Source organism: Oreochromis aureus, linkage group 6 (genome assembly GCF_013358895.1).
Source record: "Oreochromis aureus strain Israel breed Guangdong linkage group 6, ZZ_aureus, whole genome shotgun sequence".
Taxonomy (NCBI): Eukaryota; Metazoa; Chordata; class Actinopteri; order Cichliformes; family Cichlidae; genus Oreochromis; species Oreochromis aureus.
In genome coordinates this window covers 5,550,132-5,575,466 of record NC_052947.1, presented here as the reverse complement: position 1 = coordinate 5,575,466, position 25,335 = coordinate 5,550,132, and the positions used below count along the sequence as shown (strand labels likewise).

Below are 25,335 nucleotides of genomic sequence, written 5' to 3'. Positions count from 1 at the left end.
GTTAGTGTTTGCATATGTGTGTGTGTCATTCTGTCTAAACACAATAATTCAAAAAGTTTTGATTGAATTCTGATTTTTTTTAAAAAAATCAACTGGCGTCATGTTAACAATCCATTAAAATTTGGCCTACAATCACCACACTCTTCAAAGCCTTGTAACTAATTCTTGTAAATGCTGCGAATTATCAACAAATAGAAAGTAACATAAAGATGGAAACTGTCACATTTGAGCTCTGACCTCTCCTTCAAGGTCAAAGTCCTAATAATGCTACACGGAGCGATTTAAAATGTTTCTTACTGCCATAGCATGCACTGACAACATATAGGAGATGGAGATTCTAAATGTAACATTATTTGGACCTCTGACCTCTTCTTTAAGATCAAACTCTTTAAAAGTATGTTTTAAATTCTGCTGCCTTTGTTTGTTTAAGCAACATTTAGGAAGTGATGCAGATGATCACCAGTATCACATCAGCATCCAAACGAACTCTCCATCAGCCATCTGTCATACTACCCTTATCTGATGTTTAATCCACTACTAATTTGGTAAGTCTGTTTAAAAAGAATAAAGAAAACAAAATCAATACAGAAAAAATATAATACAATTTAATAACATTTTTTAGGTTTTAAGAGTATAACTACATTTTACACATTAGCCTGTCTTATTTGACATTCTGCTTCAAAGAAAAATGACAGTTTTTGATACACTTGAAAGCAAATAAGTACCAGTATGTACACAAAAATGGAAGGACCATGTTTTTCATCTTTACATACAAACTACTTTATCCACTTGGCCCTGAAAAAACTCAAAACAGAACAAGGGCACTATTATTTATTAAATTACTTCAGACTCAAGATTCACAGTCGACATTGTGAAGATGAAAAATAAATCCAGACAAAGCAGACTAGCCAACCGAGAGAACTGTGTGGCTATAATTTGTGTTTTCCTCTCCTCCACACACCATGATGGTTTCACCACAACTGTCAGAACCTGTTTGCTGACAGTTCAGCACTGTGGTCTAACAGAAATCCAGGAGCAGATGGAACCAGTGCAGTCCAAGCTGAATCCTCTCAGAAACAGGACAAGAGCAGCGTCTGTGTGGCAGTGCAGCATTCACTCTGGCACAGGGGGAGGCCAGTCCACATCCACAGACTGAGACGGGAAACATGTCATATTCAACCATTAGGAATTTAGAGACGTATAACATTTCCAGAAAAGACAGCGACAGTTATATTCTATATGATATTCAATATGTTTGCTCTTTTTTATTATTTGTTTTACAGATGTGACTTTCTCCCACCTCCACATCCAGTTCCAGGATGTCTGTGTCGGTCTTCAGCAGCTGGCACAGGTTGGGGTTCGTTCGGCCAAAGTCTCCGTGGACAAACTCTTTGATGTAACTATTGGCGGAGCATTAAGGAGCTTTTTTGTCTCACTGCAGGTTTCAGATAAAATTCAGTGTAAAGTATTTTATCAGACAGAAGTTATTTAGAGCGACGGTTTTACATGTGACCCTGTTTGTTATTAGCTTATTGTTTCGGTGTTCTTTCAATTAACAACAGACTGACTGGTGCAACGTTATAATTCATCATCGCACAGATGTGTGATTTAAAGCGAGGATACGTCCCGGCCTGTGTCTTCAATCTTAGGTAGAAATGATGAGAGTCCAGGAAGCGAGTGCTCATGCTGTGGATGGCTCGCTGTCGGACAGCCAGCGCCCGTCGATGCAGAACCCTCAAAGGGGTCTTTTGGTCCAGAGTCAGATCCTGATGAGACACACAACAGTCACACTGCGGATTCTTGATTTTTGAGTGTTAAAACACTCCAATTTCAACAGGTTATGAATTAGACCAACTAGACCTTGATGTCATCAATAAAAGAGATATCTTCTCTCTGGATGGGTTTCTGGGTCCACACGAGAGCTGTATATGACTTGGTCTTCTCCTCCTCTCCCTCCTTCATGCGGCTCATAGCCTCTCTGCAATTTAACACACAGCAAACATGGACTACTTTGTTAGTCTTTCACATATGTTGGAGATTTCGCTGTACAAATGCAGTTTTCCCTAGAGTGAGTCATTTTCGTATTTTCTCACCTGGTAACAATCTGCAGGTCTCTCACTTTGATTTTGTCTGACGACTGGTTAATGGTCTAAGAACAAAACAAAAATAATATCAGCAAGTCTAAAGTCTTTGCATCAGTGAACATACATTTCTGTCAGCTTAACTTTGAAACAAGCATTTTTTAGGAGGCTGAAAAAAAGGATCTGCCAATTGCCCCAAACCGCAAATTTACTCCCATGTTAAAATGATAAAAATTTTCCCTTTATAACCTTGTGTATGGATGGAATGTATGGATTCCAAATGACTTTAATATCTAATCCATCTGAATTTATTATTGATTTCTATACTTGTGTGGTGGCTAACATTGACAGGTGTGGTAAACCCAGGTAGCTATAACTGATCTGATAGGTCTTACCACCACTGATTGTCTGATTGAACTGGACCCCTTTGCTAGGTTTTTGCTGTGTGGCACAGCCTGTCCAAGAGGTTTGCACTTCTGTTTTGTTTTTGGTAACTTAAGTTCCATATTTTTCCTATTACATAGTGCTAATTAAAGGGTCGCATGAGCAAGCAATAATCAAGCTTGCTAGCAACAACGCTAATCCAAATAAGCTCACTTCTTGTTCCAAACCCTAACATGGCAGCCTCAACAGAGCTAATGTCAACTCTTCAAAATGCCAAAACCAATACCTGACGTTAAGGTGTCCATGTCCATCTTTTATTACAGTTTATGCTCTAAAGAAAAAAGTACTATGCAATAAAGTCATTTCTTACTTATATACAACTTTAACATATTTCAAATCAAATGCATGAAAGAAACACCTTCCATTTGCAGGGACTAAATCAGTTTAACAAAATGCTAAACAACCAAAGAAAATAACTGTGTTTTAAGATGTTGTTGGCTGAAGTAAAATATTACAAATTAAAATAATTAAGTCATGAGGAGGGCGAATGGATTCCCAGGGATTGATTTAAAATATTTTCAGTCACTCTGCAACATTTCTTATAATGTAAAACAGGCTTAATATGGGAAATCATATATTGCTGCTGAGACCTTCTGTTCAGCAACTAAGTGACTGCAGAATAATGGACAGAGTGAAAGGACACATCTGTACCTCCTGTAGCTGCTTCATCTGCTCTTTGCTGAATCTGGATTTGTGAGGATTCAGCAGCTCCATCGCAAATGGACGTCCTGCCAAATCGAACCAATGAACCCAATGAAATAAACAGTTCTTCACAACTGACAAAATCTTAAAGTTTCAAAAATCCTACCATTCCCAAGAGTCCTGACATCCACATCCTCTCTGCCAGATGAAGAGAAATTAAAACCTGCAACCCCGAAAACAGAGATAATGATTTTATTCTACGGCAAACGTGTCATGTGCTGAAAACAACAAAACAGTAATAATATAAATAAACATCAATAAATATACAGTAGTTATTACATAGTTTAAAATCTGCTCACTGAAAAAGTGTCTCTGGTGTTTTAAAAGTCAAGTTAGCTCACATTTAAAATGAACCTGCTCCCAAACTAAACCAAAACACCCCCCAAAAACTGTGCTTCTCTTCATTTAAGCTGTGATTGTGGTCTCACCATCTGCTCTAAAGGCAGAGAGGATAGGCGCCGCAATCAACTCCTCCACCGAAGACTCCATCCTCCTCTCTCCATCGATCACCCAGGGAGTTTGAGGCAGACTGCGACAGAACTTGTTGTATCTCCCTAAACATCACGAGGAGACATCATTATTCTATTTATTATGCTGTCAGTTTTAGACAACAAAATTTCAAACAGATGTTCTTAATGTCCTACATCACCTGCCACAAACACAGACACGCGCAGACACTGGACCTCCTGAGGGCTGCAACTGCTGGTAGGCTGCTTTGGAGGACAGGGGTAGTGCCTGGAGAAAGGAAAGGAAGGAATAAAAGATGTCATTTCAAAATCATTCCATAGAACTTTTTACCTGTTAAAGATGAAGGGGATCCTTACTTCAAAAATTTGCCATCGGGTATTTTTTCCAGAGCTTTGACCACCGCCATGCGAGTAAACACAGACTGCAGAGAGAAGATGCAGATTCACACAGGAGCAGGGATAGCTCAGTAGGTAGAGTGGTGGCCCCATGATCGGAAGGTCAGGGGTTCGACTCCACTGAACGGCTACCCTGAGCAAGGTACTGTCCCTACACACTGCTCCCCAGGCACTGGGCACCCGGGGAGCCCAGTGCCCCATTCACTGCTTCACTGAGTGAATGGGTTAAATGCAGAGAGGAATTTCAATAAAGTATACATTGTTGTTGTTATTATTATTAGTATTACTGGACTTTCGATTAAAATATAAAGACAAACTAGTCGTCCTGATTGTTTTGAAGGATAAACTCCGTCTGTTTCCTCACCTGTTTGTTCTTGGTAGGCTTGAAGCAGTCAGGACATGTTGCAGCTCTGTAAAAAGGACATTGTTCAACCCATAAATCTATTACATTTCAAAACTTAGAGCACATCTTGTTACTGTTTTAATCTAAAAATAGTTTAGCTTTTGAAATTCGGGGAATTTGTGAATCCTTCTAATGGAATTTTCTAAATTAAATTGATATGTCTTAATTATTACTGGTCATTTTTTATGTTAGCAATTCAGAAATATTTCCTTTCCCCTCCAACTTTATGTTCTTCACCAAGGGCTGTTTCAGAAATTTTATGTGATCTTGAAGAGTTTAGGACTCACAGGAAGTGGCAGTCAGCATCTGTCTCTGAATGAGTGAACTCCACGCTGACCTCAAACGGGCTGACCTTGGTAACCACAGCAATGCCCCCCAGCTCCTTGGCAACCATGCCCTGCATGATCCACTTGAAGGCCTCCTTGACCTGGATGACATCGTCCTTGTTGAGCACTAAGCCCTTTTCTCTGAAAATATTAAATTAAACATCTGATTCCTCGTGACTCTTGACTGTACATCTACTGATGCTCAAAACGTAGGTGACAAATACTTTACCTCACTTCCTTCTTCACGTGGAGCCAACAGGAGTGCTGCAGTATTTTAAAAGAAATTGTCATAAACAGTGCGCAGATCTTTTAGATAAGCAATAAATACTAATGAACATCCAGTGAAAATATTACAGATACGTATGAATGCCTGGAAAATGGACTTATAACGTGAAAAACTGTGAAGTACCAAATGGACGATATTGCGAGTACCAAGACATCCATCTCAATTACCCAGAACTCAAAGGACACAGAAAACAAATTCAGTTTAATCCAATGCATTTCATTTAATTATGAATCATGAAACCACAAAGGTTAGAATGTTTACATCAAAAAATGACTTAAGTAATAATTGTTTCAAATTAACTTGTACTGGGAAGTCAACACTGTCACATTTCTTCACCTTGTCTCCTACATCAATCACACATCAATGATCTCACCCGTTCTGCCTATTTCCATCTATGCAAAATTAACCCTTTTCTATCCAGTCTGAGTCCATCCTTGTTCATAGCCTCGTTACCTCCTGCATTGACTATTGTAATTCTTTCTACAATGGTCTCCCCCCAAATCCCTCCATAAGCTTCAACTGGCTTAAAACTCTGCTGCCTGCATTATTACCAGAACCCCCTCCTACCAGCACATCACCCCTGTCCTTCAGGAACTTCACTGGCTCCCAGTGACATTCCAAATAGTATTCAAGCTTCTTCGGTTCACCTTCAAGGCCCTTCATAATGTTGTTTACCTTTCTGACCTATTAAGCACTACCTCTTTTGCCCACTCACTTTGATCTTCCTCTGCACTTGCTGTGCCTTCTCTCCTCACCATGGGAAGCAGACCCTTCATCCCAGCCTGTGGAACTCTCTACCCTGGATATAAGAAACATTGGTTCTTTCCACCAGTTTGAATCTCAACTGAAAACCTCTGTTCAAGTTTGCATATTCACTGTGAACTTATTGTGTATTTTATATTGTTCTTATTGTTCTTTGTTCTGTCTTTGTTCTATTATGTGTTTTTACTGTACTGTTAAGTGTCCTTGGGTGTCTTGAACGGCAGATTTAAATAAAATGTGTTATCATTATTATTATTATTATTACTACACCTAACCCTAACCCTTAGCCTAACTCTAGCCATAACCTAATTGTAACCCTGACACTAAAACCACATTTTAAGTCCAAAAAAATGCCTTCAAACTCGTGGGGACGAGCATTTTATCCTCATAATTGACTGTTGGTCCCCACAAGTATAGCAGCATTCCAATTTTTGGTCCTCACAAAATGTGTAAACATGGTTCATACACACACATGACCATACTGACCTCACGGACACAGAGCTGAGCGGGCAGAGACACAGACAGCACCAGTGTGTCAAACTCGTAGTTTCCTGCCTTCACTGCCTCTGTTATCTGTGAACACACACCAGAAACAGCAGTTTAATCCAACACTGACGGCAGTGTAAATGGAAACAGTGAATATTGTCAAGCGAACACACCTTTACCGCCTGGGTTGTACCACATAGTTCCTGCAGGATTCCCAAACACACCACACATACACGCGAGTCCCCATCCTTTAATTTGACCACAGCGGCTGCCCCTTCTTCTGATTGAGCATCAGTTATACTGGTTTCCAGTTTTGCTCTTTTATTGGGAGGATCTTCAGATGTTTCTGATTCTGCAGCATCTTTCGATTTGTACTCATCTGTGGAGTCTAGAGCTACTGAATCTTGACATTTATCATTTTTTGTATCGTTGATGAAAATTTGAAGTTCTTCAAGTGTTTCCTGTGTAAGGTCGAAGAAAATGCAATTAGAACTTTTATGTATTTTGACACATTTACTAATGTAACTGACAAAATCTGTAGAATACGACAACGAGAGCATACATTCCCCAAATAAGAAGATAAGTATTCACAATCTTTTTTTCCTTGTAACTGTCTGCATAAGCTACGATACAAACAAACCAACAAATAATTTCTAAACAAAATGACAATTAAAGAATATAGCAAGTATAAAAGCACCGTCTGCAGCATGAGCCTCACCTCTGGTGGCTTCCGGTATGCCGCCTGCACACTCACGCAGCAGAATCTGAGGATACAGCGAGCGCAGCAGCCAGCTGACAGCAACTTCTGGATGATAGGTTTATCCTTCTCCTTCAGGGGCAGCATGACTGCAGAGTGCAAAAGGAGAACCATGAACATTTAGGTATGATAAATGACTATTCTGTCTTAAAATGTTGCAGATGTTTTGTAAAGACTGTGTGTTTACAATAACTGTGTGTTATTTATTACAAGTCCCAAAAAGTTGATTGTGTTCATCTGGACGTAGCGTTTTCAGTGGCAGAAATGTTTCATTACTCATCCAAGTGACTTCTTCAGTCTCAGCTGACTGCAGGTTTCCCCAACCTTATAAACAGTACATTTGCATAATGACTGAAACTGCATGAACAATGGGCTGTGAGGTCAGTTCCTTGATCATTATTTATGCAAACTGTCATAACCATTGATCAACAACCACTGATCAAAGACCATGAGTACCGTTCACAGAGAGTTGGGGAATGGCTGCAATCACAGCATCGTAAGATGGTGAAAGATGTACCCTTAGGCCCCCTCCTCGATTCAAAGATGGTCTTTCCCTTTTCACATAAATGGTCTCCTTGACTCCGCGCTCAAACCAGCGTTCCTCCCTGTACAGGATGTGTACATCCTCATCATTGAAAGAGTGTCCACTGGCCTGTAGGTGTAAATAGACTGCAGAGTCCTGGCCTGACAAGGTGGCTTTTCTGTGTTGTGCCATCCGCTTTGCCAGAGGTTGTTTGGTTTCCCCATGTATAAATCACAGGAATCCTCCTGGCACTTACCAGCGTACACTATGTTACTCTGTTTGTGTCGGGGGACCCGATCCTTGGGGTGGACCAATTTTTGGCGCTGTATGTTTTGGGGGTTTAAAAGCCACAGAGATGCAGTGCTTAGAAAAAATGCATCTCAGCTGTTCCAATACTCCCTGACACATAAGGGATCACTGAGGGGTTTTGCTTAGGCAGCAGTTATCCTTCTCTCATGGATCGGCTGGAGCTTTCTTTAGGTGCCATCCCAGCTTTGACAAATGTTTCTCCCACTGAAAACGCTACGTCCAGATGAACAGAATCAACGTTTGGGATTTACTTACCTGGATGATTGAGCATGCGTCAAGATATTTATCACAAGGTGTGTTAAAAAAAGAAAGAAAGACAGAAAAAAACTGCATGAAAACCCACATGGAAATAATCTTATTTAATAAGCATGCATATATCTAACTGTGGTTAAAACACCATCCATCCAGGCTGGAGCCTATCTGAGCTACCATAGGGCGAGAGGCTGGGTACACTCTGGACAGGTCACAAGCCTGACGCAGGTTTAACAGAGACACAGACAACAATTAACACCCCCACATTCACAACTACAGCTGGATGTCTGTGGACTGTGGGAAGAAGCTGGAGCACCCGGAGAGAAGCCACGCAAACACGGGGAGAACATTGAAACTCCTGGTTATGGTTAAAACACACAGTTTCCAATTAGATAATAAACTGATTATTTTAACTTTTACTGCAAGTAGCCTACTATGAGGTTTGTTTCCCCACCATTTGGACATTTTCATATTTTGTTTTAGAGCAGTATTTTGTCTGAACAGATACTCAAACCAGCAGCTTCCATCTCACCAGATCCCACAGCTAATATGTTTAAGGAAGCGTTAACCATCTTCCCAGAGTGCACTGATCCTAGCTTTGTAATGTGCTGTCCAAAAGTCTTGAGCCACTCCTAAATCTCTGTATATTTTGCACCCAAGGCGCAAGAACTTCTTGTAATTTTTACAATGATCTCGAGAAATAGTTATTCAGTTATTTTCTGAAGGGCTTTCAAGGTGTTTCTTTGGGCAGTGGCTGCTTTTTCTCGCATTTTCAGTCCAACCTTTGAACCTAACCATGTTCACACAATGTTTATTTGCTAAGCTACTTAACACGGATCTATTAAATATTCCCAACTTAACGGGTGAACCAGTGCTATGTCCACACATAACAAACAACAAAACAAAAATCAAAACCAACAATAAAAAGTTTTACATCTTAAAATAACTAGTGATGGGTCCAGCAACACTGACGCACCGACGCATGTATCAAGCTCACCCAGCGAAGCCTGTATCGGTGCGTGCGTCGCGTTAAGAAAAAGTCACGTGATCGATACAGCTGCTGTATCGATACAGCTGCTGTATCGATCATTGCCAACGCGCCAAACTGTGTTTAAAAGGTACCGCATCCGCATCTGCCAAGGGAATGAGTCGCCACCAAAAACCCCCACAAAATTACTCTCGCAAAGATAAAAAAAAACAAAAAAAAACATCTCTCCATAACAAAATGGAGCCTGAAAGAAAAAGAAATGTTTCTGCTGTGTGGGATCATTTTGATCTTTTAACTGCACATAAGGGAATAGTTTGCCTGTCTTTGTTTCAGTGTAATCTATCAGAATAGGAAAAACAGCAATGTGACTGTAAATTAAGTAAATTAATTATTTCATTTTATGCAGGTTAAATGTCGCATCTGTTCTGCATTTCTTACACAAACAAAAGCACCTCCTCAGTGTTTAGGCATTACAGAGCCAAACATGAAAATAAGACAAACACACCGAGAATGAACACAGGTTGGCCTATATAGACACTGAACAGCTTTATCGTCATTTTTTTTTTTTATTAATATGTGTTTTATTATTTTGAAATCAAGCATCTAGGAAGACTGTTCTGGACCAGGCAGTCCTGAATTTTATTATAAAGGACTGCCAACCCCTTAGTATTGTGGAGAGTGTCAGAGAGAAACATTCCACAATCAGAGGATCCTTTAACGTACTGGGGGAAAAGGAAGACATCTTATCAGAACCTTATCCACCTGGCTTTACAGTTTTTGTGTACCCCACCTTCATCTGTGCCTGTGAGTTTTCCAAAGCTGTGGAAATGGTGTAAAAAAACGCAATAGACTGAATGCAAAAATATTGGATAAACTTATTTTTCTGAATAGAAATTTATAATAAACTCTGAGCCAAATGGGTAATATTACATTCACAGTACTTTCATTTTAATTTTCACTTAATGTCATTCACAATATCTTCTTGATGCATTCTCAATCATCCAGGAAAGTAAATCTCCAAAAGTTGAATCTGTTCATCTGGACATAGCGTTTTGTGGGAGAAACGTTTCGTCACTCATCCAAGTGACTTCTTCAGTCACAGCTGACTGCAGGTTTCCCCAACCTTATAAACAGTAAATTTGCATAATGACTGAAACCAGCCCACTGAAGGAACAATGGGCCGGGTCTCTGTGGCTTTTAAACCCCAAAATACGCTGCGCCAAAAACTGGTCCACCCCAAGGATCGGGTCCCCCGACACAAACAGAGTAACATAGTGTACGCTGTTAAGTGCCAGGAGGATTGTCAGGATTTATACATCGGGGAAACCAAACAACCTCTAGCAAAGCGGATGACACAACACAGAAAAGCAACCTCATCAGGCCAGGACTCTGCAGTTTATTTACACCTACAGGCCAGTGGACACTCTTTCAACGATGAGGATGTACACATCCTGGACAGGGAAGAACGCTGGTTTGAGCGCGGAGTCAAGGAGGCCATTTACGTGAAAAGGGAAAGACCATCTCTGAATCGAGGAGGGGGCCTAAGGGTACATCTTTCGCCATTTTACAATGCTGTGATTGCAGCCATTCCCCAACTCTCTGTGAATGGTACTCATGGCCATTGATCAGTGTTCTTTGATCAGTGGGTTTTGGTCAGTGATTGTTGATCAATGGTCATGGGAATTTGCATAATTATGATTAAGGAACTGACCTCACAGCCCATTGTTCCTTCAGTGGGCTGGTTTCAGTCATTATGCAAATTTACTGTTTATAAGGTTTGGGGAAACCTGCAGTCAGCTGAGACTGAAGAAGTCACTTGGATGAGTGACGAAACGTTTCTCCCACAAAACGCTACGTCCAGATGAACAGATTCAACTTTTGGAGAGGTCATTCACAATATATTTTAAAGATGTCTACAATATCTGCAATATAAAAGATATAAAATGATTCCATGGAAAGTACAATACCTTACAGTGTACAAGTATGACTAGGTCATTGAATCAGTGTCTGTTGTGAGTCTCAAGTCAGTTGCCTGCAATGATATTTAAGGTCCAGCAGGTGTCAGTATGGAGCAAAACAGCAACACTGTGTCGACACAGTATCGATACAGTTTGGGGAATGTGCTGAAACGCTTCACGAGGTCTCATCTACCTATCACTAAAAATAACCATAAACTATTAATTATAAGAATTTTGTGCCATCGGAAGACTGAGATTGTGTAAAAAAAAATAAAAACAAAAAACAAAAAAACGACTGTTGCAGCTAATCATCTTAAACACGCCTGTGCAATCCAACAACTGCAGCTCCAGCACGGCTCACTTCAATTTTCTGATACTCCAAGCTAGCTAGCAAGTTTTAATAATCTACAGTGCGCTTATGGGTGACAGCAGACTTAAACTTACCTGACAGAGAAGTGTTTTTTATGAACAGTGATGATCAGTTTTTCGTAAGGCACGTTCGTCAATAGAGGGTCCCTTTCCTGTAGTCTGAGCCCTACCAGACAAAACTAATCAAAAGAGGAGAAGCTTCAGGATAAAATTTTGCCTCTCGCAACAAGACGAGGGCTAAACTTAAGTTCATAGGTGATAGCAAATGCTATTGATATGACATGGACAAAAATGTTGTTTTAATAAATTACAGAAAACCCTAATGAATAATTTCTGGGTTCTCTATACTCAACTTTTACTGTCTGCAAACGTCATCTCCAAGCGCCGGGTAATTTGACAGCCGGGTCTTTCTTTCTTCTGCAGCACCCGGCGCTCTGGAAGCTTGCAACTAGGGAGCTGGTACCGGGTCCTTAATCTGAGTCCATCCGAAGCCGAACTGTGGTGTTCCAGCACCGGAGTTCATTAGTCTGGTTCTGAAGACTCCCCTTAACATTTCCCATCGATTATAAAGTCAAGATGCCTGAAGCGATGGCGGCACCGAAGGCTTCCAACGGAGGCAAAAACAAAGGGGCGTATGTGGACCGCGACAAACCGGCCCAGATTCGCTATAGTAACATTTCTGCTGCCAAAGGTATTTTGATATAATCATAGTTATATACAAGCAGCTAATATAGGAGTCAGGGTTTGTACAGCAACCTGCTCTGCTTGTTTGCTGTAGGCTGGGCACCGTTATTCCTGGTCCTATAGACAGTACCTTCCGCCTAGTCCAAATCTCATTCATTATAGTTACTATAATATTATATTATTATAGGTTGACGGCGTTTCTTTGCTATATAAATACAATACTGCGGCTATAACAGATAACATCTTTATCTAATGTTGAATAAACCATTATGGGTGCTTTGTATTACTTTTTACAGATTAGTTAAAAAGGCAAAAATAATACATCAACAATGATAATAATAATAATAATAATAATAATAATAATAATTAGAGGGTTTAATTTTTTAAAAAAGAGCACTGCTGAGCACTTGCTACAGGATGCTAATGATTCAGCACAATCTTTGCATTGTTGGGTTGTAATGCTGCTGAGCTGTCAGCTGAACTAGATTACACATTTTTGTAGTTTTCAGTAAGATCCCTTTGATTTTAATAGGTAATGTACAACATAGAGGTTCCTGCTATATCAGTGATATTGCTACTGAAATGTTTTCATTAGTTCATAAACATGAATATGCTGTGCTTACCAAGAAGAAGCTTGAATATTAGTCCTCACTCCTGTTTTTTAAAATCCAAGACAAGCTGAGTGGATTTTGCTTGACTTGGTTATTACCTTTGTTCTCATCCATCCCTTTGTTGTTTGTTAGCTGTTGCAGATGCCATCAGAACAAGCCTGGGCCCCAAAGGCATGGACAAGATGGTCAGTAAACAGATTTGACTTTTCGCTGACTTTACCAAGGTCCCTCATCACACCTGTATCTAAGCGATGGCTGTTGTTTTTGGTTTCAGATCCAGGATGAGAAGGGTGATGTAACCATTACCAATGATGGGGCCACCATCCTGAAGCAGATGCAGGTGCTCCACCCCGCTGCCAAAATGGTACGTTACAGCAGCCTGCACAGAAGCTTTGCAACTAAAACTGACCTATGAGTGCTCGCTTTCTAAGCATAATTTTAAGCTTTGTTAAAATTTTCTTTCAACAGTTTACACCAAACACTGTTGTTAATTCGGTGATTAACTCATATGGCCTGAACCAAATGTGTTTCAGCTGGTGGAACTGTCCAAAGCCCAAGATATTGAGGCTGGTGATGGCACCACCTCTGTGGTGGTGATAGCTGGAGCGCTGCTGGATGCCTGCTCCAAGCTGCTGCAGAAAGGTGAGTGCTTCAGGGGATTGAAAAATCAAAAGTGATGCTACAGCTTTTTTTTTCTCTCTCTCTTTTTTTTAACAGTAAAAAAAATTTGAAAGTTAGCATATTTATTAGTAACTTATAGTAGAATTATTTGCATCTTTTTTGTATCTTGTAGTTTGTTTTTATGTGCATTTTGAATTCACGCACTGGAGATGGAGTGTAGAAATGTTGACTCCCTTTACTTTGCAAGGCTTATTTTGCACAGTAGATGAACTTAAGATGGCACTAAAGCCCAATACAAGATAAATAAGGATCATTTTGAGCTGTGTATCTGGAAAAGTTGAAGAATAACAATATGAACCTTTAATTGAGCACAATTGAGCCCGTTTAATTACTTGTCTCACCTGCCAGGTATCCACCCCACTATCATTTCGGAGTCGTTCCAAAAGGCAGTCGATAAGGGCGTGGAGGTGCTAACGGGCATGAGCCAGCCAGTGCAGCTGAGTGACCGTGAGACACTGCTCAACAGTGCCACCACGTCACTGTGCTCCAAGGTGGTGTCACAGTATTCAAACCTGCTGGCACCCATGAGTGTGGATGCTGTTATGCGAGTCATTGACCCAGCCACAGCCACTAGTGTCGACCTACAGGACGTCAAAATCATCAAGAAGCTTGGGTGAGTGTTTTTGCTTGCTTGTTTGTTTGTTTTTCTACTCTTATTTAAGCAATTTCTTCTGATTTTTGCTAGGCTTAATCACATGTGTGTGTTGTGTGTTTAGAGGCACCATTGATGACTGTGAGCTGATAGACGGCCTTGTGCTGACCCAGAGAGTTGCCAACACTGGTGTGACCCGAGTGGAAAAGGCCAAAATTGGCCTTATTCAGTTCTGTCTGTCCCCTCCCAAGACTGATGTGAGTCGCTTGATGAATATCTGCTGACAAGAAAACCCTTTCTGCCTTATTTTTTATGCTCAGCTTCAGATTTTAACAATGAGCTGCTGCTACAGTTTTGACTGCTTCAGCTGCTATCGTTGTTCCTTTTCCTGTCATATAGAAGAGAAGACATTGTTTTCAGTATATATAAAACACTGTCAGTGCTGTTCTTGTGAACCATTATGTATTCCTTCAGGAAAAGCCTTCTTTTTCTAACCTTCTGTTGGGTTTTTGTGGGGCATGTAGATGGACAACCAGATCGTGGTGTCAGACTACGCCCAAATGGACCGCGTGCTGCGGGAGGAGCGTGCTTACATCCTCAACTTGGTAAAACAGATTAAGAAGGCTGGCTGCAACGTGCTGCTCATCCAGAAATCCATCCTCAGGTATGCAGGGAGCGAAGGACATGAGAAAAATACATTCTGCTATGCATTTCAGTCTTCTTCTGATACACGAAACATCTGTCACACTAACAACTAACTGTCCTGTAACAGAGATGCTCTTAGTGACCTCGCCCTGCACTTCCTCAACAAAATGAAGATCATGGTGGTGAAGGAGATTGAGAGAGAGGATATTGAGTTCATTTGCAAGGTTAGTATTGTCAAATGAACCACAGCTTCTCTGTTTTTCACACAGTATTTAATGGACATATATAGATCTACATCACATTTGGCAGCACTTTATACTTAAAATTGTTTTTATAGTAAACTAATCATCAGTTAACAAGATTTGTACACTTTTAACTTGTGAGCAAGTATTTAGTTTTGACAACTCTGTTTAGCATTCCACACCATTTAACTGAAGCCCCCACCCCTTCTTTAGACTATTGGCACCAAGCCCATAGCCCACATCGACCACTTCACTCCAGAGATGCTTGGCACTGCAGAGCTAGCAGAGGAAGTCAATCTGGATGGGTCCGGCAAACTAGTCAAGGTACAGTTGAGTCTTCGCTCAGAGAAACTCAGTTGATTATTTTTGAGTTAAAGGACACAGAATGTCTCACTTGGAGCTGAGGAAAAAATGAGCTGAAACAACTCTGTGCCTCGCTTGCCACTTTTTGCAGATCACAGGCTGCACAAGCCCTGGGAAGACAGTGAGCATTGTGGTGCGCGGCTCCAACAAGCTTGTGATTGAGGAGGCAGAGCGCTCCATCCATGATGCTCTGTGTGTCATCCGCTGCCTGGTCAAGAAGAGGTCAGTCAATTATTTCTGAAGAGTAAATTTCATTGTTAAAAAAATTCTTAACAGCTGAAAACATACCCCTCCATGCTAGCTCACATGGCAAAGTTGGACTGTTCAAGAACACCTTTAGATACAGTTACAGATACGATTGCCCTCTGACAAAGGCGCTTTTGCACTGACTCATCCTGCAGGAGCGTAACAAACAGAGGAACAGTATTTAGGAAAGCTCGCCATTATTTTCGCAATGGGTTGCTTCAGCAACTTTGATGGAGAGCATTCAAACAGATGTATTCTTTTTTCGAAAATGTATTTTTGTTGTTATTATTTTATTTTGATCCCAATTTCTCTCAGTAATAGGATCAGATCCAATGGCTTTTGCATTTTTGCCTTCTCTGTCTCTCAGGGCTCTCATTGCTGGAGGTGGTGCTCCAGAGATTGAGCTGGCTGTGCGTCTGGCAGAGTACTCACGCACACTGGCTGGCATGGAGGCCTATTGTGTGCGGGCGTACGCTGATGCCCTTGAGGTGATCCCATCGACGCTTGCCGAGAATGCTGGCCTGAACCCCATCTCCACTGTGACGGAGCTCCGTAACAGACACGCACAGGGAGACAAGATGGCTGGCATCAATGTTCGCAAGGTTGATCTTTTAATTTATAAATTTATTTATTTTTTAAAGTTAGCATAGCCTAACTTTGTGGATAAGGTACTGCTAACAGAAGTAGATATTTAAGCTACTTATCCAATAAAAATGTTCTCTAGTTGCTCTCCAATAAAACTATTGTCTTGTTTGTTTTTTGTGGGTTGTTTTGTTTTTTAGTGCATTAATTTTCTTTTTTCCTGTTGAATGTCAGTGTAAAATGAATTTGGAAATGTGAACCATTAGTTAGACACAAAAGACACTTAATTTTACTCTAAGAACATTTAATTTACACACCAAACAATTTCTTGTATGTGCAACAGGGAGGGATCTCCAACATCCTTGAGGAACTGGTGGTGCAGCCTTTACTGGTCTCCATCAGTGCACTGACACTGGCCACTGAGACGGTCCGTAGCATCCTGAAGATTGATGATGTGGTAAGACTTAATCCTTTTTTCTTTTTTTTTTAACATTTAAAGTTAAATTATTTTAAGATCAGTTGTTGTACACTACCTTTGGCTTTTTGCAAAATCTGGGTATATTAGATTCCAGTTCAAATCAGTGGAAATGTGTTTTCTTGTTGCAGGTGAACACCCGATAGGTCTGTCCATTGAGTTTTGTCACTAAGCCTGCTCACACTGCAAGGGATCAGAGGACTCTGTTAACACCATTCTGTTCAGATTTCCACTGTAGTTGTTACGTTGCATAATTTAATAAAAAATTATGTGTGTGTGATTATATCTTTTAAAGCAAGTTGAACCTTTACATCCTGGCCTTTTGTCTAGTGTCTGTTAATCTGTATAATCAGAGCATTGCAGATACCTGTACCTGTCATATGTCTAAGCAGCAAACTTGCACACTGAAGATTACAGTTAAGAATAACAACAACTGCTAAATTTCACCACTGAATCAAATAAAAGGCATTATTTTTAAATATCCATCAGGCAAAGCAGACAAGAACATATAAGTCTAAAAAATAATCATGTAGTGTTCTAGCTGATTTGTATAAGTAACCTGCATCACAGATGCAAAGTACTTAAGATTTAACCGTATCTTTAGACTTAAAATTTATTTTGGCGTACTGCAATTGTGTGAGTAAGGGTACTTCTGGAGGATTCATTTTCCCACATCCATAACTTATGTCATAGTATTAATCAATACATTAAGGCAATTACAACATTTTTTTGTTCAACTGTTCTTTTCAAAAATTCTGGTGCTTTTAATTTGTGTGGAGCCCACGGCTTTTCATTTCCTGCCACTCTCCGTCACTTCCCTCCCAACCAAGCTTCTCTGTTGCTAAGGATTTCACTTGCTACCTTGATGTGGATAGAGAGCGAGTTTGTCATCTCGACTGAGTACTCTTACTACAAGTGATTTTGTGAGGCAACTTAAAAAATAAATAAATAAAAAGCAACATTTACAAAAACATGGCGAATGCCCACCGGAAAAACGTTTTGGTTACTTCATGTTTGAAAACGCCGGTAGACCCGCACACCAAAGCGCCGTTAGCTTCGTATGAACGTGAGAGAGTCCTGCCGTGCACGGTTACAGGTCACGTTGACAACCGGGACTACGAGAAAGAGGTAATTTTTACTGAGTTTTAATGGTGGTGTACAGATTTCGAATATCAATTACAACATCTGCCTTTTGTTTAAAAATCTCCTAATAATCAGCCTGCCAGCCCCCTTTTACTGACACACGAACCGTAGCTTTCTGGTTAATTTACAGTTAGTTAATTTAGATGTTTCCATTTCCTCAGTGGTGGAGGAAATCCACACAGAAAGTGAATTACATGCTGCAGAAAAAAATGCAGACTAAGTCACTGTAAATACTTTAATCCTGCGAAAAAAATGTAATTTATTGCGCCGACAATTGTTAAAATTTATTTTTAATAGTAATAATAATAATAATAATTTAGTAATAGTAATTTAACATAGATAGACCCCCGGTCATTCTATACAGACCTTTACATTTATTGTTACTGGGATCTTTGGCATATTACAATTTGAGACATTGTATTTTAAATATTAAGTTTAAACTGTCTGAACAGAGTACAATCGGCTGTTTGTATTTAAAGGTTTTTTCTCCATTATTATCCAGACTTTACTTTGTGAAGTAAGCCACAGACTGTTTCTGGTCTGGTTCCAACAGGCTGTTGACAGTTTCAGGTCAGCCTGTGTGGTGGAAGGGATTTGATCTGTTTAATTTGTTTAGCATACTATTTGTGGACTTCCATCTCGGCTAGATTATCAAATGTCACATTTAGTGTATAATCCTAAGATCATTCATCTTCTGCTGTTCTTCCATCAAAGATCTTGTTGCAGTTGTTTCAGTAAAGCCCTTGATAATTTAGTAAAAAGCTGTGAAGGCAGACACCTGATGTAAATTGTGTGTCTGCCTGTCATGCCTCAGCATATGGTCAGTGTCACTGCTGTGACAGCATAATAGGCTTAGTCCTGGAGGAGTGCTCAATGAGTGGTGGTTAAGCCATTATGTTTGAAGATGTAGGAACATGAAATGGATCAATGTGACAGCTTCACAATTAGTATATTTATTCCATGCAACATTTAATATAGTGAATCCAAACATATATTGTTTCAAAAAGTTATATAATGATGACCTATTCTGATCATTTCCACCTCTGTATTTTGCCTCTTGGACTCTTCTAGAATAGCTTTGCATGATTCACACTCAGATATTACCTATTCATCTTATACTGAGACTTGATACAGCCCTTCAGTCCATCCTCTGTCTGAAACAAGCTGTTTTAGCTCCTCTCCCTAATAAGCCAGCAAACTTTCTCATGATTTGCTGCTGTTTGCAAATTGAAGAGATAAACAGCACCTGGAAGAAGCATCTGAACCCACAGCCAGAGTGTTGGTGAGATAAGGATATCCCCTTTCACTGACATCATACAGAGTCAAAAATAAAACAAGAGAATGGAAAGATCTCATTTGGCTCACAGAGGTTACTTGTACATTACCTGACCTCATTATTGTTATTATGACTCATTATTAACTATCATATTTAATATAAGCATCCAACACTGGAACAGGATATCCATCCATCTTCCTCCTATGCAAGGTTGCAGGGAGGCTGGAGCCTATCCATGTTGACATAGGGCGAGAGGTGTGGTACACCCTGGACAGGTCACCAGTCTGTCGCAGGGCAGTGTATAAGTGCAGTGTATTTAGGTCACTTATAATATTTAGATATAAAATGGCTGCTGATTGCAGTATGAGATTGTTGTGACTATTTCAGATGGAGTATGAGGACTCAGGCTCTGATTACTGTGACGAGGACTGCACTGGGAAAGGAGGCCCTTTCCTGATAAACAACTACAGAGCAGCAGGAGATCGCCTCGACCTCAGTCAAATCTTCTTCTCCAATGAGGAGTACTACAGCAAGCTGGAGGAACTAAAGAAGGCCCACCTGCACACCATGGCTGAGCTGGAGAGCATGTATCGCCAAAAGCTGCAGCTCAACTCCATGGAGCCATTAGATATGACAGTGATGGATGGAAGCCACAGGTGGGTGGATTTTGTTCAATATTATGTAAGGAACTAAACATGTGTTCATTGTCTTTCTGTATGTAAAGAATTTTTGGAACGGCACTAAACGGACACCCCCCCCCCCCACAAAACAATAGTGAAGCTATAAACCTGTGACCATAGTCCTTTTCTGATTAGAGAAAAGCACACAACTTTTGTATCCAACAATAAACCAGTGATATTGACACTTTTGACAATTTTAAGAACTTTATGAGGCTTTTATATAGTTGTAATTTATTTGTTTAGATTCTAGGCTGCTGAATGGACAAAATAAGCTTTGAGAAATTGTGAAATTGTGATTGGCATTTTTCACAGCATTTTCTTAAACAAAACTAATAAATGGAATAATTGGTATTATTATTGATGATTTTTATTCAAGTTTGTTTTTTCTTCTTCTAATTTTTTTTTTTTTTTTTTAGACTGCCGTGGGTTAATGCTACTGCTACAGCTTCACACTGTCATTTGAGGAAGTCTCACTCTGCTGTTGAACTCAGATGGGTCTCTGGGCATTCAGACTCCTCAGATGAAGATCAAACTGCCAGCAACAATGTGGAGAAAGGCCTGCTGTTTTCCCCCAAAGAGCACATCAAGAATATGTGGAAGGACTTTAAGCTGTCCCCTTATCATGCCCACCTGTCCTCCTCTTCGCTGCGCAGCCTAACAAGTGACCAAAATAAACCACAAAAGAGAACAGGACACAAGAAACAGAGGAATAAAGATGGAGAGCGGGAGCACCGGAAAGATAGAGTAACCGTCCCAAAACCTTTCCAGATGACGCTACGTGAGGCTGAGCGGCGAAAGCGAGGCATAAAGACACGCTCAGAGATTGAAGTGGAAAACATAGAGCTGCTACGGCAACTGGAAGAACTGGCAGAGTGTCAGAGGAAGTTCCGTGCCAGCCCTGTACCTGCACACATTCACCTCCCACTTTATGATGAGCTACAAGAGCGCAACGAGAAACGACGGCAAGCCATGCGAGAGCGAGAAGAGCAGCATCTCCGGACCATACAGAAGCCATTCAGCTTCCTAGAGCGGGAGCGGCTAAAGAAGGAGCAGAGACAACTACGTCACCTGCAACCATCTGATCAGGAGAAAGTGAAACCCTTCAAGGCCAAGCCTGTACCAAAGTCTGTCTACATAGCAGCATCAGGGGAGCAGATGAAAGAGGAGCAGCTGTATCGGTCTATCAAGATACAGATGAGGGCTCAGGAGATGCTTCACAATGCTTCCATGCCTCCGAGCATGCTCACACGACGGCTCAGTGAACGGAAGAATCGTGAAGATATCAAAGCTGGAGTCGGGGGGGGTGACGGCTTTTCACACAGGCCGAAGATAAACAAAGAGGTACCAGATTTCAATGCCAGTTATAGGCGCTTCCAGAAGCATCTGGAGAAACGAAAAGAGATAAAGCCTACGACTGTGTGTGAATCATTTGAGCTGAGGACATCGCAGATATCCTCACACCGGGAACGGATCCTGACTGATATTGAGAAGGAACAGACTAGCCCTCGAACACTGCGCTGGCCATACATCAGCCCTGGGCCAACCCGGACGCCAAACTCAAGCCTCTGTTCATCCCTCTCAGGTAGCCTGGAGGTCCTCCCTGCCAAAGTAACAGATGCCACAAAAAAGCGCCATGAGGCCGTGAGGTACCACCTTAGGGCACCAAAAGCTTCCATCATTTTAGTAGAGACAGTGAATTGTCCCATTTAGACAAAGACCTCACCAGTTGTCTTCCGTGATTAAAAAGAAGGGCTCCTCCCAGCTTCCACTGCAACCCTTATAACCAAACACACTTATATAGCTTGTTTTTGCACCCATAAGCTTAATTACCTGCATCACCTGTAAACATTCCTACATCCATGACCAAATTTTCTACCTGAATAGGAAGGTGCTGCAGCAGAGGAAGAACGCTGAGGAGGAGGAGGAGCGGTGGAGGGAAAGGCAGAGGCAAAGGGAGAAGAGGCTGCAGGGGCTAGTTCTGAAACGTGCTCAGGCCAATGACCCCCACCTAGCTCTTTCTCAGACCCATCCAAACAAGCTCAAAGAGTTCAGGTATGCTGAAAACAGCGCTACTTTCACTCTAAGCTTTGCTGAGCATGTTTTTGCAAGAAACGCTTGCAAGTTCCTATGGTCATGCAGTACATTCAAATTGAGTTTTATATTTGTCTTTAATTAAGGAAATGCACTTTTTTTCCCCCATGTTCTTTAATGAGAAAGATGATCCACTGCACTTTTATGTTTATAGGAGACAGGATCTTCAGCGCAGGAAGGAATACAAGCAGGAGATCAAAGAAATGCAGGAGAGAGTGAAGGGAAGGCCACTGTTGTTGGAGCAAGTTGCACAGGTGATTGTGTAACCACTACCACATATGCAAAATGTTAGCAGAAATCTTTTCTTGCTGGAAAGCACACAAAGCATCCATTAAATGCATTTCAATTTTTTGGGTGAAATATAACTATTGTTTTTCCAGCTAACTTCACAAAAGAATTTCCCGTCGGGTAAATGAAGTCTTTATCTTATCTTATCTTATCTTATCTTATCTTATCTTATCTTATCTTATCTTATCTTATCTTATCTTATCTTATCGTATCTCATCACACTCTTGTAGAATCCGTGTGTCCTCTCGCTCTCTCTATCCCTCCATTCTCCTCACTCCTTCATTCTACTGATAATCACACACAAACATTGTATCCAACAACAAAATAATATCACACTCTGACAATCACTATGATACTTTCTCTCTCTCTCCCCCTGTCTTTGCTGGTTTTGGTACTTTATGTCAAATCAGTGATTTATGTCCACGATTTATGAGTTAGGAAGTAATAAAAGAAGTAATGGCAGTCATAATTTTTATGACTATCATAAAATTATGATATTTCATAACCCGGTAATAATCAATAATCATTTGAACAAAAAATTTATGATCATGAAAATATGGTGATGGAATAGGATGATGAATAGGTTGTTTAAGATAGAAATTCAAACTGTGGAATCATTCATATTTTTTTGCTGCTATCATTTTAAACCAAAACTTTTTTGACAAAAAATGCCACCTTGGACCCTTATTTGGGGGACCAAATAAATGCAAAGTCTTCTTTACTGGAGGTTAAAAATGGCTCTTTGGCATCTCATAAAAAAATCTGAAAGAGCAATGTTTTAAGTGGGAATACGCCTGAATGTGGTGAGGGGACCAGCAACACTGAGTTGTGGAGCAGCTGGTAAGGATTTGTGTATTTCTCCAAAGTCTGCAAAGCTGTCTTGGTTGATTTCAAAAACTCTGCATACTTAACTCGTCAGAAGGCCATAAATTCAGCTATAAATTCAGCTCATTAGTCAGCCACTAAGAAGGCTCTCGCTTCTTAGCGGCTGAAGCGAGAGCCTGCCTCTCTGAAACGACTTTATTGATGGGTCTGGGAGGAGTTCAAGATCAGGGCTGGGGGTTACAGTCAGGGGGCTATTTCCGGTAGGTGAAAGTCAGGCAGGCGAGAACTTCTGGCCACTCAAAGTCGCTGGAGTTGAACAAGCGTGAAACAGCTGTTTTACAGGGATCAGGTTAAACCCGGCCTGGTTTAACACATTTTAACACACACACATACACAGGTACCCAAAAACAGGGTCCTGCCAAGGTGGCATTTTTTGTCAAAAAAGTAAACTTTTTGCTTAAAATGACAGCAGCAGAAAAATATGAATTATTCCACAATTTGAATTTCTATCTCAAACAACCTATTCATCATCCTATTCCATCACCATATTTTCATGATCATATATTTTTTGTTCATATGACTATTGATTATTACAGAGTTATATCATAAATATCATAATTTATCATGATTTTATGATATTTATAAAAATTGTGATTGCCATATCTTATATTGCTTTCATTACTATTATTCATGACTTCTTAAGTAATTAAATGTAATATGTTCTTTAAGTAGAACATGTTCCTTCTTTGCAGTACATCTTTAATTATTCTAATAGTTTGAATTTGTCCTGCTGTAACAGAGGAATGCCAAACAGGCTGCAGATAAACACTACACCAACACCCTGCATGGATGTGATTTGACAGAGGAGTTTATCAGCAGTAAAGCAGGCAAATTAGGATCTTCACCCAAATTGTCTCCATCCACTGAGAGCAAGCAGAGGTAAATCTGTGACGCTTACAAACTTACTAAACTCAGTATTCTATATTTTTGCCTAATTGTGAAAATATTTCTGTTAATAAGTGGTTGGTACACTGCTCATTATGTTCTTTTAATAATTAGTGACCTTGAGGAAGCAGACCTGGGTTATGAACCAGTTCACTATAGGAAAGTCTTCCTGGATGATGATGTGGATGATCCAGCCAAGAAGGAGGGAGGAAGAGCAGACGAGGAGAGTGACGAGGTCTTGTCAAATTACCAAGACAGTCACCACACAGAGGAGCATTGTCTTGGGGATGATTGCCATTATTCTGATGAAAGTTACCAATACTCAGATGATCACGAGAATTACTCAGAAGACACTGAACATGCTGCTGACACTAAGGAACAGGAGGCAGAGGACTGATCTTTTAAATATCATCATGTGTTCTTTCTCTGAGAGAGAAACCTGACCAAATTGTGAAAAGTTAATGTTTCTTTATTATAGGACTTTCAAGGGATGAAACAGGCTGGCTTTTGTTTACCAACTCACTATTTTTTCTAGTTTTCTATCATTTTTGTGTCATGGCTGTGACAGATGTGAATGATTGCATTATGTGATTTCATTACAGTACATTTAAGATAAAGCCTTTATTTTACTTACTAGAAAGCATAACAGTAACCGAAATTTCATGCGTGAGGAAGTAACTTCAGACACAGCCACAAGCCACTGTCACAACACACACTTTGACTTGCCCTGTTAGGAGAACCTTGTGTTTCACTGCTCTTTTCTAGCACTCCATGATCAGAATGCGTCCTGAATTAGGGCTAATAGTTCATATTTGTTGTTGTGATGTACTGCTTTAGTTCTTAACATTTTCCCACTTTTTAAGCAGTGTCTAAATTCAACTAAATCAAACTATCACTGAAAATAAAGAAACAGCAAAATGTAACTTGAATGTTTAGAGTACATTCTCAGATAGTTATATTATTTAATTGTTAAATGTGCATGTCTTCTTTTAGCACGTCAAAATGTGTTATATAAAAATCTTAATTAATCAATAGCTGTCCTTTTTGTATTGGCTTAGAATAAAAGATTTCTAGTTATGTGAAATATTTCATTGACTGGCATTCCTGGACACATGGTCTCGGTTATATCACAACGACTCGTGTAGAAAAAAAAAAGCCACTCATTTAAGAACTAAAAATGGTGTAATTTGGTTAAGCATTTAAGTAATTCATTATTTGTTGCTTTGGGCAAGCCACTCATTTAAGAACTAAAAATGGTGTAATTTGGTTAAGCATTTAAGTAATTCATTATTTGTTGCTTTGGGCCTTTGGCAGAGGTCAGAGTGGAAGATAAACAGGGGGAGGGAGATGAGCCAGATTGACAGCTTCAAACAGCCCATGATAAGCGTGACGAAATCAATGGCTGAACCAATTAGATGCTCAGTAGGCGGGTACTTAGTCCAAATTTTACGCGGCGC

The 25,335-nt window shown here is 40.2% G+C and overlaps 3 protein-coding genes across 7 annotated transcripts; 2 read left to right on the top strand and 1 right to left on the bottom strand.

The window, feature by feature from the left end:
- Positions 1-583: 583 nt before the first annotated feature.
- pus10 (pseudouridine synthase 10) lies at positions 584-11,972 on the bottom strand. Of its 4 annotated transcripts, XM_039613362.1 has the most exons (18): positions 11,863-11,972; positions 11,585-11,688; positions 7,072-7,199; positions 6,527-6,814; positions 6,354-6,440; positions 5,049-5,083; positions 4,781-4,960; positions 4,455-4,500; positions 4,052-4,116; positions 3,877-3,962; positions 3,656-3,781; positions 3,334-3,390; positions 3,177-3,253; positions 2,094-2,149; positions 1,861-1,978; positions 1,624-1,766; positions 1,301-1,400; positions 584-1,152 (listed from the first exon to the last, which is right to left on the bottom strand). In XM_039613362.1, the coding sequence occupies exons 3-18, from the start codon at positions 7,195-7,197 to the stop codon at positions 1,114-1,116; spliced, it is 1,629 nt and encodes a 542-aa protein (XP_039469296.1). In that variant the 5' UTR covers positions 7,198-7,199; positions 11,585-11,688; positions 11,863-11,972; the 3' UTR covers positions 584-1,113. The 4 variants fall into 4 exon arrangements, with proteins under 4 accessions (XP_039469296.1, XP_031597209.1, XP_039469297.1 ...); XM_031741349.2 differs by lacking the exon at positions 11,863-11,972 and having other exon boundaries at positions 11,585-11,707; XM_039613363.1 differs by lacking the exons at positions 11,585-11,688; positions 11,863-11,972 and adding an exon at positions 11,150-11,195.
- On the top strand, positions 11,932-16,915 carry cct4 (chaperonin containing TCP1, subunit 4 (delta)). Its single transcript, XM_031741325.2, has 13 exons — positions 11,932-12,200; positions 12,937-12,989; positions 13,079-13,168; positions 13,338-13,446; positions 13,834-14,098; positions 14,202-14,334; positions 14,602-14,741; positions 14,850-14,946; positions 15,178-15,288; positions 15,419-15,549; positions 15,941-16,175; positions 16,499-16,612; positions 16,762-16,915. The coding sequence occupies exons 1-13, from the start codon at positions 12,086-12,088 to the stop codon at positions 16,774-16,776; spliced, it is 1,608 nt and encodes a 535-aa protein (XP_031597185.1). The 5' UTR covers positions 11,932-12,085; the 3' UTR covers positions 16,777-16,915.
- Positions 16,916-17,076: 161 nt separating this feature from the next.
- fam161a (FAM161 centrosomal protein A) lies at positions 17,077-24,956 on the top strand. 2 transcript variants are annotated; one of them, XR_005613384.1, is made up of 8 exons: positions 17,077-17,758; positions 19,437-19,705; positions 20,146-21,375; positions 21,614-21,781; positions 21,975-22,074; positions 22,201-22,228; positions 23,733-23,872; positions 23,993-24,127. XR_005613384.1 is itself a non-coding variant. In XM_031741323.2 (7 exons), the coding sequence occupies exons 1-7, from the start codon at positions 17,603-17,605 to the stop codon at positions 24,273-24,275; spliced, it is 2,346 nt and encodes a 781-aa protein (XP_031597183.1). In that variant the 5' UTR covers positions 17,077-17,602; the 3' UTR covers positions 24,276-24,956. The 2 variants fall into 2 exon arrangements, 1 of the variants encoding a protein (XP_031597183.1); XM_031741323.2 differs by lacking the exon at positions 22,201-22,228 and having other exon boundaries at positions 23,993-24,956.
- The last annotated feature ends 379 nt before the right edge of the window (positions 24,957-25,335 follow it).